This window comes from Echiichthys vipera, assembly GCF_963691815.1.
Source record: "Echiichthys vipera genome assembly, chromosome: X".
Taxonomy (NCBI): domain Eukaryota; kingdom Metazoa; phylum Chordata; class Actinopteri; order Perciformes; family Trachinidae; genus Echiichthys; species Echiichthys vipera.
This window is the reverse complement of record NC_139825.1, coordinates 10,801,190-10,813,819: the sequence shown is the minus strand read 5'-3', so window position 1 is coordinate 10,813,819 and position 12,630 is coordinate 10,801,190. Positions and strand designations below refer to the sequence as shown.

At 40.7% G+C, this 12,630-nt stretch overlaps 1 protein-coding gene across 3 annotated transcripts in view; it reads left to right on the top strand.

Annotated features, from left to right (window-relative positions):
• The window catches only part of sox13 (SRY-box transcription factor 13), a gene marked incomplete at its 3' end in the record, with an annotated part of 68,100 nt that extends 60,841 nt beyond the window's left edge, over positions 1 to 7,259 (top strand). For all 3 annotated transcript variants that reach the window (XM_083939781.1, XM_083939779.1, XM_083939780.1), the window contains exons 11-14: positions 3,461 to 3,539; positions 4,427 to 4,597; positions 5,112 to 5,328; positions 6,974 to 7,259. In XM_083939781.1, coding sequence (XP_083795907.1) covers positions 3,461 to 3,539; positions 4,427 to 4,597; positions 5,112 to 5,328; positions 6,974 to 7,259 — 753 coding nt within the window. The remainder of the gene's footprint in view (positions 1 to 3,460; positions 3,540 to 4,426; positions 4,598 to 5,111; positions 5,329 to 6,973) is intronic.
• Positions 7,260 to 12,630: the final 5,371 nt, after the last annotated feature.

The following is a 12,630-nucleotide window of genomic DNA, read 5'->3' as shown; positions in this document are numbered from 1 at the left end:
ACTGGGACTGCGACAAATAACCAAGTCCAGTTGCTTTTGACTAAAAATAGATTTTTGGGGAAGAGTCCCTATACATTCACTGAAGCACCAACAACGTAGTTAGAGAACCCAGAGTTTATTTAAAGAGTCTTTTGAAAGACTTACCAACTGGCCCCGGTAGCAGCTCCTCTTGCAGAAAAGTCCATTGGGTCGATTACCAAATGATCCAAAAGGAAGGAGCCCATTGATGCTTTGGTTAATATGTAAGGACTCTTAACATGCTACTGCAGAGGTTTGGTGTTATCTTGAGCAGTATTAATGGTTAAAAAAGCTGTTTTAATACCTTCACCGTGCTATCCCAAGCTAATCAGTGTTAGCTGCATTCGGCTGTTAGCGCCCCACTGGATTTCTCAGTTAATAGTTGTTAGGAAAAGATTCTCTCGAAGGCTTATTTTATTATTTACTTTAAGTCTGGACCTATAATGCTCAATTTGTGGATCATACTTGTATTTTGGGTTTCTACTAGAACATTAAAAAATCACATTATTTTTCTCATACATAATGGTAGAAAAATGAATTACATGAACAACCAAGATTACAGCTTTCCTTGATATTATTATGTAGCTACAAAAAGTAGTGTATGTGATGTAAACACTACCTAAATACCATATAAAGAAATCTGGCAAGATTGACGTAAGCTTGAGCAAAGCATAGAAAAACATTTGGAAATTGAGCGTTCAGGACAGTCATTACAGAGATTTCTGCTCACTGGGATTTAGTATAACATATGTTAAATTCTTATTTGAAGCTTTGGCTACGTTCAATATGAACATCCCACATTGTAACATTATATGATAGAAAATGAGTCAAAGCATAACAGGTCACCCTTAAAGGAATGAAAAAAAGTTTTTTTTTATTGGTTGAACCTGCATTCTTTATAATTCTTTTTTTTGATGAAAGTGTCCCTTTTGAAAATCGTCAAATTTCAGTGTTGCAGCCCAAGTCACAATGTTTCCTTCATGTCTGAAGGTACTTTTAAATTAAAGTCATGAAGTCAGCCTCCCGAGGTCTGACCACAATGTCTCTGTAACACTTCTAACTCGCTGAATGCTGTACAATTAGCTTAAAGGCTACAGCAGATGATCTGAAAATAACACCCAGAACACAAGATTCGCTCAGTGTTTTCTGAGACATGAGAAATACTTCCAAAATTATAATGTGTAAAAATACAAACACGCAGAGCTGCTTGTGGCTCAGACATTGTGAACACAGCCAGTGAATGAGGATGTAGTTTCGCCTCCACCTTAGTAGGCCGTCCATCAATGTGGCCCAGGCTCAATGAATGCGGTTAAATGTGTCCCAGACCACCTCTGAATGTAGCCTGGTGAGAGCATCCACCATCGCAAGCCCCATTGTATTTTAATCACAGATCAGTCTGGTAACATGCGGTGGAGTAAAATTTGGAGAAGTTTGCCAAGCAGCCGAAACCAAGCAGCCGAAACCAATCAGCGTTGGTTTTGAGGCGGATTTAAGTGTGACGCAACTAGAAGCGACTGTTCAGTGTAAACAAATTGCCGATTCTGCAGATGAGATGACGCAGCTATCGAGCTGCTCGCTAACGTTTTTTTCTCATGGACTCTTCTGTTGGAATATGGATTGAAATTGTGCCTTTTATACATGAATTTGTGTTACACAAAGGGCAAATATCCTTTACTGACATGCTTTTTACTTTCTGAGCATATGCTTCATTGATCTGATTGATTGATTTGTCCCGTATGTTGGTGATAGACAGATGGTTTATCCAATCAACAACAAGTTTTTTCGCCCCTGCCGAAAAGATCTCCAAACAAGAGTTCCCAGATTTATATGCTGAGCGAATAAAAATCATGAGAATCAATCCATCTGGTGGAGTCAGGTTACTTTGAATGTGGTCCGAGTGATCCCATCTCAATGTGTCCGTGCATTCACACCTGGATTTAGAGTTGTCCACTTGTGTTCGGCCCGCTCAGAACGAATATTAAAAACAGGTCTGGATGGGCTGAATGGTTTATCATTGTTTCCATATTCTCAATTAATAACTGGTATTATGAAAAATAATGACACACGTCAGTTAATAAGAATTGAGAATTATCATGGTATAAATGTACATAATGGACACCTGTGTCAGAGCTACAGACTACTTACTTACTTTAATAGGTGAAGCCAGCAATGTTCTGAAATTCCTAATTCCACATTTAACCACTCACAGAATTGAAAGCCTGTGAAACAGCATTTGGAAAATTTCACCACTCAAATTCAGAGTAATTAAATGATCTGTTCAGGAAAAGTACATTGACAAAGACATCTGTCAAACTTTGATGTAATTAGCTGTAGATTGTAATGTAAATGTCCTTTTAGTGAGCTAGCTGGATATTAGGAAACACTCACAGTCTGTCTCTCTTTGTCTGACGGACACAGGGGTTATAATCGGGGTCAGAGCCAGGTTTAGGGTTACAGGGAGTCATGCTTCTCCTGAGGATTTAATATCCCAGCTGTAGCCTTCTGGAAAATGCTGTTAAGTAAACACAGTATGGAAAATAAGTTATGTCTGCTGTTTCTATTATTAGTCATTGAAAAGGGGCTGCATATTCAGTATACCCTGACAAAGATGCAATCAACTTTTAGCCTATTCTTCTTTTTGCGAGTGCAGTCATGTGTGATTTTATTGTTAAGTTCTGTTGAAGCATCTTAGCATGACATATTTTGTCTGGAACCATACTTTAAAAATCCTGGCTGTTGTGTTTTGTTTTAGTTCTTGTTAAAATTGTTCTTCTATTCCAGTTCTGGTTTTCATTCTTTGAGGTGGCTGAAGCTTTGGTCTCAGCCTCGTCCTGGAGCAACAGCTGTTGCAGCCTCACAATACCACAAAGGGCCTTAGTGTGGCATTGACTAGGCCACCTGCCCTCTCTCTTTGTCTACAGTAATACTGTACTCTGGCTTTCCTTCTCCACTCCATTATCCTGCACCATCTTGCCTCTGCTGCTGCTTTAACACCAGTACTGATGACTGACCTATTTTGGTATTATACTCCACTGACTGGAGATGCATAATGTTTTACAGCACGGGCAGGGATGATAGATACGCTGATGGTGTGATAGTTGTGCAAAGTGTTGTTACATTCCCAGCTCTGCCTTTTCTCCTTCCCCTCTCCTCCCTCAGACAATAAACACCATTCTTCTTCCTCCGTGGTGTTGTCATTTCCTCCCTTTGCATTTACAGCTCTGCATTTTAACATCAGCTGATATGATGAGCGTGCAGCGTCTTTACCTTAAATAGCACTCTGTGAAACACATGTGTGCCTTGATCGCACACCCCTTGAACATTGGGTCATTGTTTTACTGCAGTCAAAATTCAAAGTGTCTCTTTGAGCTCAAGTGTGAATATTTGTGTGACTTAACTGCGTGTCTGACTTCATCTGTCTCTGTCTTTGTTATGTCTTCAGGAGTATAAGGATTCTCCCCGCAGCGAGAGAATTTCGCACTCCGAGCGTGGCGAGGACCACCTCAGCAGTGACTCTGAGGGTAGGTGCCCCAAGATGAGCCTGTTTAATAATGTCTAGTGCAGAAGCCATTCAGGGCATAATAAAACATACACTGTTATAGTTGCATCAGCTTCACTTTACTTAAAACATAGTCATAATGTTTTATAAACCCCATCAGTCAACCTCTAGCTATAACTAGTCAAGAGTATCAATAACACACTTGAACTTATAAATACGTTATAAAAACTCATACGCACACAAAGTGTTACCAGATTTGTTTGTTTAACTTAGTTAGAAAGTTGAGGATTTGATGTTCTCCAAATTTGTTAAATAACAACTTTCTTTCTTTTCTCTCTCTCTCTCTCTCTCTCTCTCTCTCTCTCTTTCTCTCTCTCTCTCTCTCTCTCTCTCTCTCTCTCTCTCTCTCTCTCTCTCTCTCTCTCTCTCTCTCTCTCTCTCTCTCTCTCTCTCTTTCTTTCTCTCTCTCTCTCTCTCTCTCTCTCTCTCCCTCTATATATATATATATATATATATATATATATATATATATATATATATATATATATATATATGTATAGATAGATAGTGTCAGTCTGATATATTAAAAAAATCCCCAAATAACTTTCATCACCCCATATCGTCTTCTTGAAGTGTGAAAGCATAAATGAAAAAAAACATCGACAGGTTTTTAGGACAGACCTAGGATAGAGAATGTGGGTGGGGAAAGTTAATCATCTGTATGTGAAATAGGATGTTTGTGGGTGACAAGAAACGTTCCCATCAACGAGTAAAGGTTAATAATCAGGTGAGGTAACAGCAAAGGCTAAGAACAAGAATAAACAGAGACATCATTAAGGAGGAATGAGTAACTTATTCCAAACCTAGCAGTTTGGTGTGGTTCTCTGACTGTAGCGCTCTTTCCTGTAGGTGCTCTGCCCGTATCGGCCCAAGGCGGCTACGCTGAGGCCCGACCCCCACCCTCCTCGGGCCACATCAAGAGACCTATGAATGCCTTCATGGTGTGGGCCAAAGACGAGCGCAGGAGGATCCTGCAGGCCTTCCCCGACATGCACAACTCCTCCATCAGCAAGATCTTGGGTGAGCCTAACACTGGGCAGGGGTGGGTATCAATCTGTGCCCCTATTCTGAGACGTTGCCTGACATGTGAGGCAACCACCTGCTTGTCCCAGCAGACACACACTCACACACACTCTCTCTCTCTCACACGCACGCGTGCACACACACACACACACACACACACACACACACCCACCCACCCACACACACACACACACACACATACACCAGACCAAACATTTACATTCCAGTCTATTGTGGAGAGTTTGTTGTTGGGAGCAACCACCCTGGTGGCAACTTTGATCACTAAACTGTGAGTAAACTGTGAAAGCAAAGAAATCCATAATAATCTCACATCATATTGTAATTCAAGTGTTCTGAGAAAAAAACTCTTGACACTTTGGCCAATCACAGGTCTTTCAGACAGAGAGAGAGAGAGTGTTCCTATTGGCTCAGGACAGAATTGGTCTCCCTCTGCTTCATTGCTGTTACTCTCTCCCTCATCCTCCTTGTGCCAATGTGTCGTTGTCTTCAGGCTCCAGGTGGAAGGGCATGTCCAACCAGGAGAAGCAGCCTTACTATGAAGAGCAGGCGAGGCTGAGCAGGCAGCATCTGGAGCGCTACCCTGACTACAAGTACAAACCCCGGCCCAAACGCACCTGCATTGTGGAGGGGCGAAGACTGAGGGTGGGCGAGTACAAGGCCATGATGAAGAACCGCCGGCAGGAGCAGAGAGCAACCTACACACACAGGTAAAAACCAACTCAGGGTCAGCATGCTTGACACGACTCTGAGATAATGCAAGAAAGTTTGTCCTCGGCATTGTAGAAAATATCTACCTCTCCCAAAGCTCCTCTTTTATTCTTGAAGATACAAACAAAAGCAGAGTATTGAGAACCTGGCCTGTTGCTCAGGTGTCCTTGACGATGAATAGCATCCCTCACCATTGTTTCCTCTAACTCCTCCAACTAGTTAAGCTGGAGGAGTTTGAGGTTGGAACTGTTAACAGCGGCTGGTTTTTAGTGTTTTCTGTTCAGTGTTGTTTTTCTTTATTTCACACTCATCACATCTTTTACTCTTTTGAGAAAAAACACTATCAATATCAGTGTCACAATGGCCATATATTTCAAGTCAGTTTTACTGGGATATTTATAGACCATTACATTTTCACTTATTTTATAGGTGTGTGTAGGTTGGCCAGCTAGGCTACCTAGCTTCAACTTTCAGAGTGCAATACGCAACGTTACTGACTACATAGAAACTTAATACTCTCCCAGATAATGTAACAGTTTCATATTATCATTGTGATTCGTATTATGATCACCAGTGTGAATGATTTCAGCCTTGTTTCTGATAAATCATGTAAGTTTGGCACAGCTGACGAGTCTATAGCATGGATGTATAAAGAGAAGTGTATACAGTGTTCAAGGCGGAGCCATGTTTATTCCTTCTAAAATTGCTGCGTGTAAAATAACCCAGATGATCACAGTGCTTCAGCAGGTTAAGGCTCAAGCTAACTAGAATGTGGATTAAATAATTTAATCGTGCAGCATGAATGGATCAAATTGAAATGTATCCACTAATTTACAGATGTCTCTTTCTCCACGCAAGTCAATGGGAAATTTTCTTTTTGGGCCCCATCGCATCACATGACCAACGGGAAGTTGTAATTTCCCCATTTGGCCACTATGACAAATTGGCTTCAAAGCGCTGCGCACTTCCTGGGGACGTGGTCTAAACACCACAACACCCATAAGCCTCGGCCAGTGGTCCGGGCCAATTCAAAACAATTTGTCATTGAATTTGTGAACTTAACATGCTGCCATAGTTATTGAATTCATCCAACATTCATCCAGGATCCCAAAGAAAATGGATTAGAGCTGCAGATTGTGTTTGTTTCTGTTGTGTTCTGTTGTGCCTAAGCACCGTGATCTATTGCTTCCACCTGCCTTTAGTGACATGTAACACAGCTGTCGGCTCAGTGATTGGACTTTTCCTGCCGAAATGCTCCTTGGGAATTGTATTTAACTTTCCACACAATGTGTTAATGTTTACAAGCTTGTACCTAAAATTGTATATGGGGAAATAAATGGGAGGTTAACTTCTCGAAACTCACACCCTGAATCTTAGATGCTGTTTTTTTTCTTGTTTTGAAAAATTAAATAATATGACAACAAAATCAAACATATACATGAATACTTATTTAAAATCTGATAGACCAGTATCCTAGGAACCGTTCAGAATAGCCAGTGTGTACTGTACATTAACCTCCCTCCCTGACAGCTACATGAAAGCTACATGTCTCTGAATATCAACAACTGATCAATCAGTAGAAACATATTTAAGTTGATTCATTCATACAGTCGTATTGTATTGTGTCACTTCTCATCTTTTCAGTCAAACGGAACCACAGCAGATCCACTACTCCCACAGTGATGGCCAGTACCCAGGCGGCGCTGGCTCGGTCTCAATGGCAACAATGCCATTTCACCCCACATTACTGGAGCACTACCTGCCGCAGGTTCCCCCCACGCTGCATCGAGAGGAGGGCCAGGCCACGCCAACTTCTGTGCCCAGAGAGAGAGAGAGGGAACGGGAGAGGGAGCGCCCTCCATACAGCGAAGGAGAGGAAAGCGATGGGGGAGAGAGGAGTGAGGGGGAACTGGTGCTCCTGACAGACTGAGGGGAGGGTGGGGTTGGGGGGGGGGGTGAGAGGGAAGGGTGGCTAAGGAGGATGGGTGCTCTTCGTTGACTGACAGTCAGAGAAGTAGAATGGAGGATGGACAGGGGCAAAGGTGAAGTGATGTGATGTGAAAAGGTCATACTCACTCCCATGTAAAGTAGTTGCTTTCAGTGAAACCCTGCCCTACACACACATAAAGCCAAGCTCTTATCTTACTCATTTCCCTTCATAGACATGTCAGCTGCTTTGTTTTAAACACACAAGTCTTATTGAAGTTATAATGTAGAGGGTTTATCTTATAATCCCTTATGCTTCATGTTTTCCTCCCATGGTGACTTTTGGAAAACGAAATGCACCACAGGCATTAGATTCATTGGAGGAAAGTTTGCTAGAAACTGTTTTCACCTGTTAGGCTGGCTGAAGCAACAGGCTTGATGGAGCTGCATGTTATCAGTATAGCAGTAACACCCCCTGCTGGCAAAGGCTGGATATTACTAAATGAACACACTTCGGAGTTCCTGTCTTCTAGTTTTTGTTGCTAAATAATTTCATGTAACCCACATCTGGATAGCATGCCGCCTAGAGGAGGGGAAAAAATGGAGAGCTAGAAGGTGTATTACAGCGATTTAATATTGCACTTCCATAAAGATGAGGGACTAAGACAATAATGGTCAAAGTCAAAGCAGCAGAGGCTGAGATATCCTGACATATTGAGATATTTAGTCCCCTGCATAGTGTGAGCTCCAAAAACACTCTATCTTACACTTCCCGTAATGCAACTCCACTGTGTTACATTAGACCTCCCCCCTCTAGTAAATGTCCATGTTGTTTCAAACTTCATACATCCACTTTCTAACTCTGACTTTATCATATTAGATCTGTAGTCTGTACTGTCAAAAGATGATGACATCATCAGGGTTCTTTTCCAGACTTTCGGAGTGATCCCAGAGTACTCCTCATAACAAGTAAACTAAATCGCAGCACACACAGCAGCATTTTGGAACAAGTTCCCTTCAGATGATACAATATGACTTTCAATCGCTCTCTTTGAAAACAAAAACATGGCAAGTGTGAGTCTGTCTGCTTCTCAAGAGAATTACGCATCGTTTTGTATGTCACCGTCAATGTTTCAGTTAAGGCAAGGCAACTTGATTTGTATAGCACATTTCATACACAAAGGCCATTCAAAGTTCTTTACATAATGCATTGAAAAACAACAACAGAAAAACAGTATAAAATAATTGAAAAGCTAATTAAAATGAATGGAAACCCATTAAAATAATTTAATTGGTGTGGGATCTCTCACTGCACCTAATGGTTTACAATCCAACTGCCAATGAGATCATTTTGAAGATATTTCATCCCTGATAATGTACAGTAAGGTAATAGTCCATCCCTCCTTTTCCTTTTCCTCCACATGTTCAGTTGAGCTGTGCTGTATTTGTGTGTATCACGTCCCTCTCCATAGCATGGTGGGTTGACCTCAGCCTTACCTATTTTTTATACCTCTGTGTTTGCTTATTTGAGTGTTAATTGATTGTTGTGTTGAGCACCTCCTGTCTGTGTATCCAAATGTAAGCTGCTTTTTTGCTGCTTTTGAGATGCAGCCTTCCTGCAACAAAATATCCACATGCAATCATCATTTTCTTGATTCTAGTGCATTGGACTTTGTTCTAAGACCCTGATGTTTTTCTTACATTTCCTTAAGCTGCACTAGAATTAATCTCATATTTGAAGGCTGTAAGTAAAATGAACTGAAATCCAATCAGCCCTATATTATAAATAAGGGGAAGACTCCTCTTTATAGGCTAAACTGTTGTCTTCTGTATCTTTCTTTTCCCTGTTCCACAGACGTCTAATAGAGAGGCAAATCAACCCCAAGTCACGTCACATGATAGGCTGTTGGTAGGATGTGGAAAAAAAGAATGGTTATACGCTGTTAACAAGGCTACCCAAAATGAAAGAAATAGAAACAAAAGGTTTCTGTAAACTTCATGAGAAAGCAGAAACCAAACTCATCCATGAGTCTTCAGTACATTGTTGGCTATGCGGTGCTTGATATGAGGCTCCAAGTTAGCACTTAGCACACACTATGTTTTCTGATAGTATGGTTTGAGTCACTGATTGTTTGAGTTAAAGGTGCAATGAGTAATATATGGTCAGATTTTTTTAAAGAATTTAAAAAAAAAAGGTAACATTATCAACAGTTTGACAGTTACCGCGTAATGTGAAAGAAGTCTATGTATTGTGTTGCAGAGATAGCTTCTGAAATGAGCATGCTAACCAGCTAGCCCCGGCCCAACCAGTCTTGTAATACTGTAGTGAGGCGGTAGTGAGTCATCATAGGACAAAGGAGTAGATCTGCCCTGGCTCAAAGAAGCAGCTACAGTAATATCAGTGCAACCAACACCTGAACTGAGATTCTGCATTTTTAAGCAGGCAGTGGTAAGAAAGACGCTGGGAACAGCCAAGTCCCCAGGAAGTGTCCCATTCTTTGAAGGAAAGCAACGTAGACATATGTATTGGCTAACAGTGGAATTGCAACTACCAGGTCCATCAGGTGATGCCATGGGCCTCGAAAAGAATTTCTCCCATTGACGTAAATGGGACGTCTTCAAATCAGTGGATACATTTTTTCAAGTGTCACCCTCCACGAAATGACTCGTTTCACTGTCAGAATTTGATCCAATTTGATCGGTCCAATAAAATTTGTAAAGTCCAGAAAAGGGGCACAATTAAATCATTTAATCATCACTCAAGTTAGCCAGAGCGTTCAAGCAGAAATAGGCGGCCTGGTCAACGCCAGTCTTTTGTGGGCCTGCTCTATGGGCTCCATAATGTGGAAGCAGTGATGATCAACTTTTTGGCTTCATGCACCACTGAGTAACCATCATAGGAATGAATGGGGCGCAGACTCGAACATCCAGTTCTTTTATATATTCATGGATGCAGCAGGTTTATGTGGGGCTGTTCTTAGCCTAGCCCTGCGATAATCCTACACAAAGTACTGTCCATCTTTCATCTGTGGACATGTTGCTATAGTGTTCGTTAGCACAGAATGCAGCATAACACATTGTTATCAGCAGTCAGTATTGCTAACAATGGCTAACCTGGCTAACCCTTTAAATATAATGGTTTTCTGACTTTGTAAGTGGGGTGTGATGTCAATACCAATTCTGACTTCCCAGGTAAAAGGTGAAAGTGCTGCTCCCTATTTTTAGGATGAGGAGTATGTGGTCAGGAACTACACATTGCCACTTTAACATATTGGCATGCTGTTTGTGTTAAAATTATGCTGAAATCTTGTGTTGTAAAGGCATACAAACTTGTAAAAGTAATATTATCTGCTGTTAGCTGTGTGGGCAGACATGTTGATTTGACATAATGCTGCCAACTGTGTAATCATATGAAAATGCACCTGACTTTCTAGGTGAGAACACTGTCTTAAGTGATTCTATTTAGTTTTTCCTTTAGGGAAATCCTTAGTTCCAATAATAAAACTGTAAACTTCTTGCTAATGATGCTACAGTTAATCATACGCCATCCTAATGTATGTTCAGAAACAGATTGGATGAGTTAACGTACAAGCTTTAATGTCAACAGTATAAAATTAACTGTAGTTAATGAAGAAGAATTGGAGACACCGTACATCCCAAAATCAATGCACAGCAGATGAATATAAGGTTGCATAACATACAATAGTGACAGAAATAACCCTGCTCCATCATCCTCAGTATGTTAACTTTAGCTTATAGGAACCTGTGGTCAGCACTTTGTTGCAAATGGATAGTTTTGTTAGCTTTTGTTCTCATCACTCTGTTCTTAACCACATTGACCAATAGCACAAATAACAAAAACTTAGTGTACCTATATAACGCTGTGGTCAATCAAATTTTAGCTAACTGCAAGGATGACAAATCACAATGAAGGAAAAGACACATTTCAGACGTTGGGGTTGGGGCTCGTCCTATACAATCAGGGTCATGCTGGGTTTTGTGCACACAGATGGATATCAGAGGAAAATGTTTATATAATTTTAGTGGAGACAAGCTGAGGAGTCACCTGTCATTCCCCCTGCTGATGTAAATATAGAAAGAGACTTTATTTTGTTTATAAGAGCCTGTGTAATTTAAAGGTGTATGTTTCTCTATGTTTTCAGAGTTTTGTGTTGTTGTTTTTTTGAAAGATAATAAATTGGTTGTGGTAATTGTGTTTGGTATGATTTTTTTTATATAGTATATGCGTGTGTGTTTGAGACAGGGTTGTGTGTGTATGTTCACATGAACTGATGCACCTAAATGAATCACAGCTCTGTCCTTTTTTCTATTTCCTAAGTACAAGTCCATTTACCACTAAATTGGTAATTTTACTGTTTTCCCAATTTCCCTTGGTCAAAATAGTAAATTCTTCGGGTCATTTTCATTTTTTTTATGTGTTTGGTGTAATCTGGTTATGTCAAAAGCAATTTTTGAGAAATATCTTGGCTTAACTGTTGAGTGTCTATGAGGTCAGTCTTTAACAAGCATTGTCTGAGGGGAGGCCCACAGTCTGATATTAAAAGAAATCCTGGTCTAGTACAAACATCAGGTCAAATTTCAATTTGTTCAGTACTTACGCTTTTGACCTGCAAAACTAATGACATTCCCATTACTCTGTGTTTTGTGCTAATTTCAACTGTTAGCATGCTAACACACTAAGTTGGTTGTAATTATACCTGCTTAACATCAACATGTTAGCATTGTCCCAAGATTAGCAATTAGGTCAAAGCAACAGTCTCACAGGGCCTGCTAGCTCTTCTTCTTGTCATTAAGAAAAACTCCCTTTACCAACCAGTATACAGTACCTTCAGTTTGGCACTACAACAATATTTTAGCTGTGAGGAAGGCAAATGGGTCCACCACATTTCGCTTTGTATGTGCTCAGGGAACATCTGACCTTTTTTTTTTTAAAAAAAAGGTCAGATGTTCCCCGCTTTTCACAGAAAGGGTCCTATCTTCCCCGGTCTGTTATTTTTTTTCCACAATCAATGCTAAATTCCCTGGCAAATAGGCCTTCGTAGACCCTAACACTGCCCCCTAACCTGAACAAAATGCTGAATTAAATCAGCGGAGGCATAGGCTTATGCAACCGGGGAACATCGGACCCTTTTGGGGAACAAGGGTCCGATGTTCCCCGAGCATTAATGTCTTGAATGGCCCTTTTGACTGAAGTCTATTCAATATAATAAGGTGAAAAGAAAAAGGCAGATGAAAAGCTCAATGCTAAAGACTCATCACGTGGTCTGTTTAAGAGTGTACATGTGTGTGTCCATGCTGGCAGGATGTTTTCTCCTTCCTTCCTTCCTTCTGTTAAGGTCAAGGCACCAGGTCAG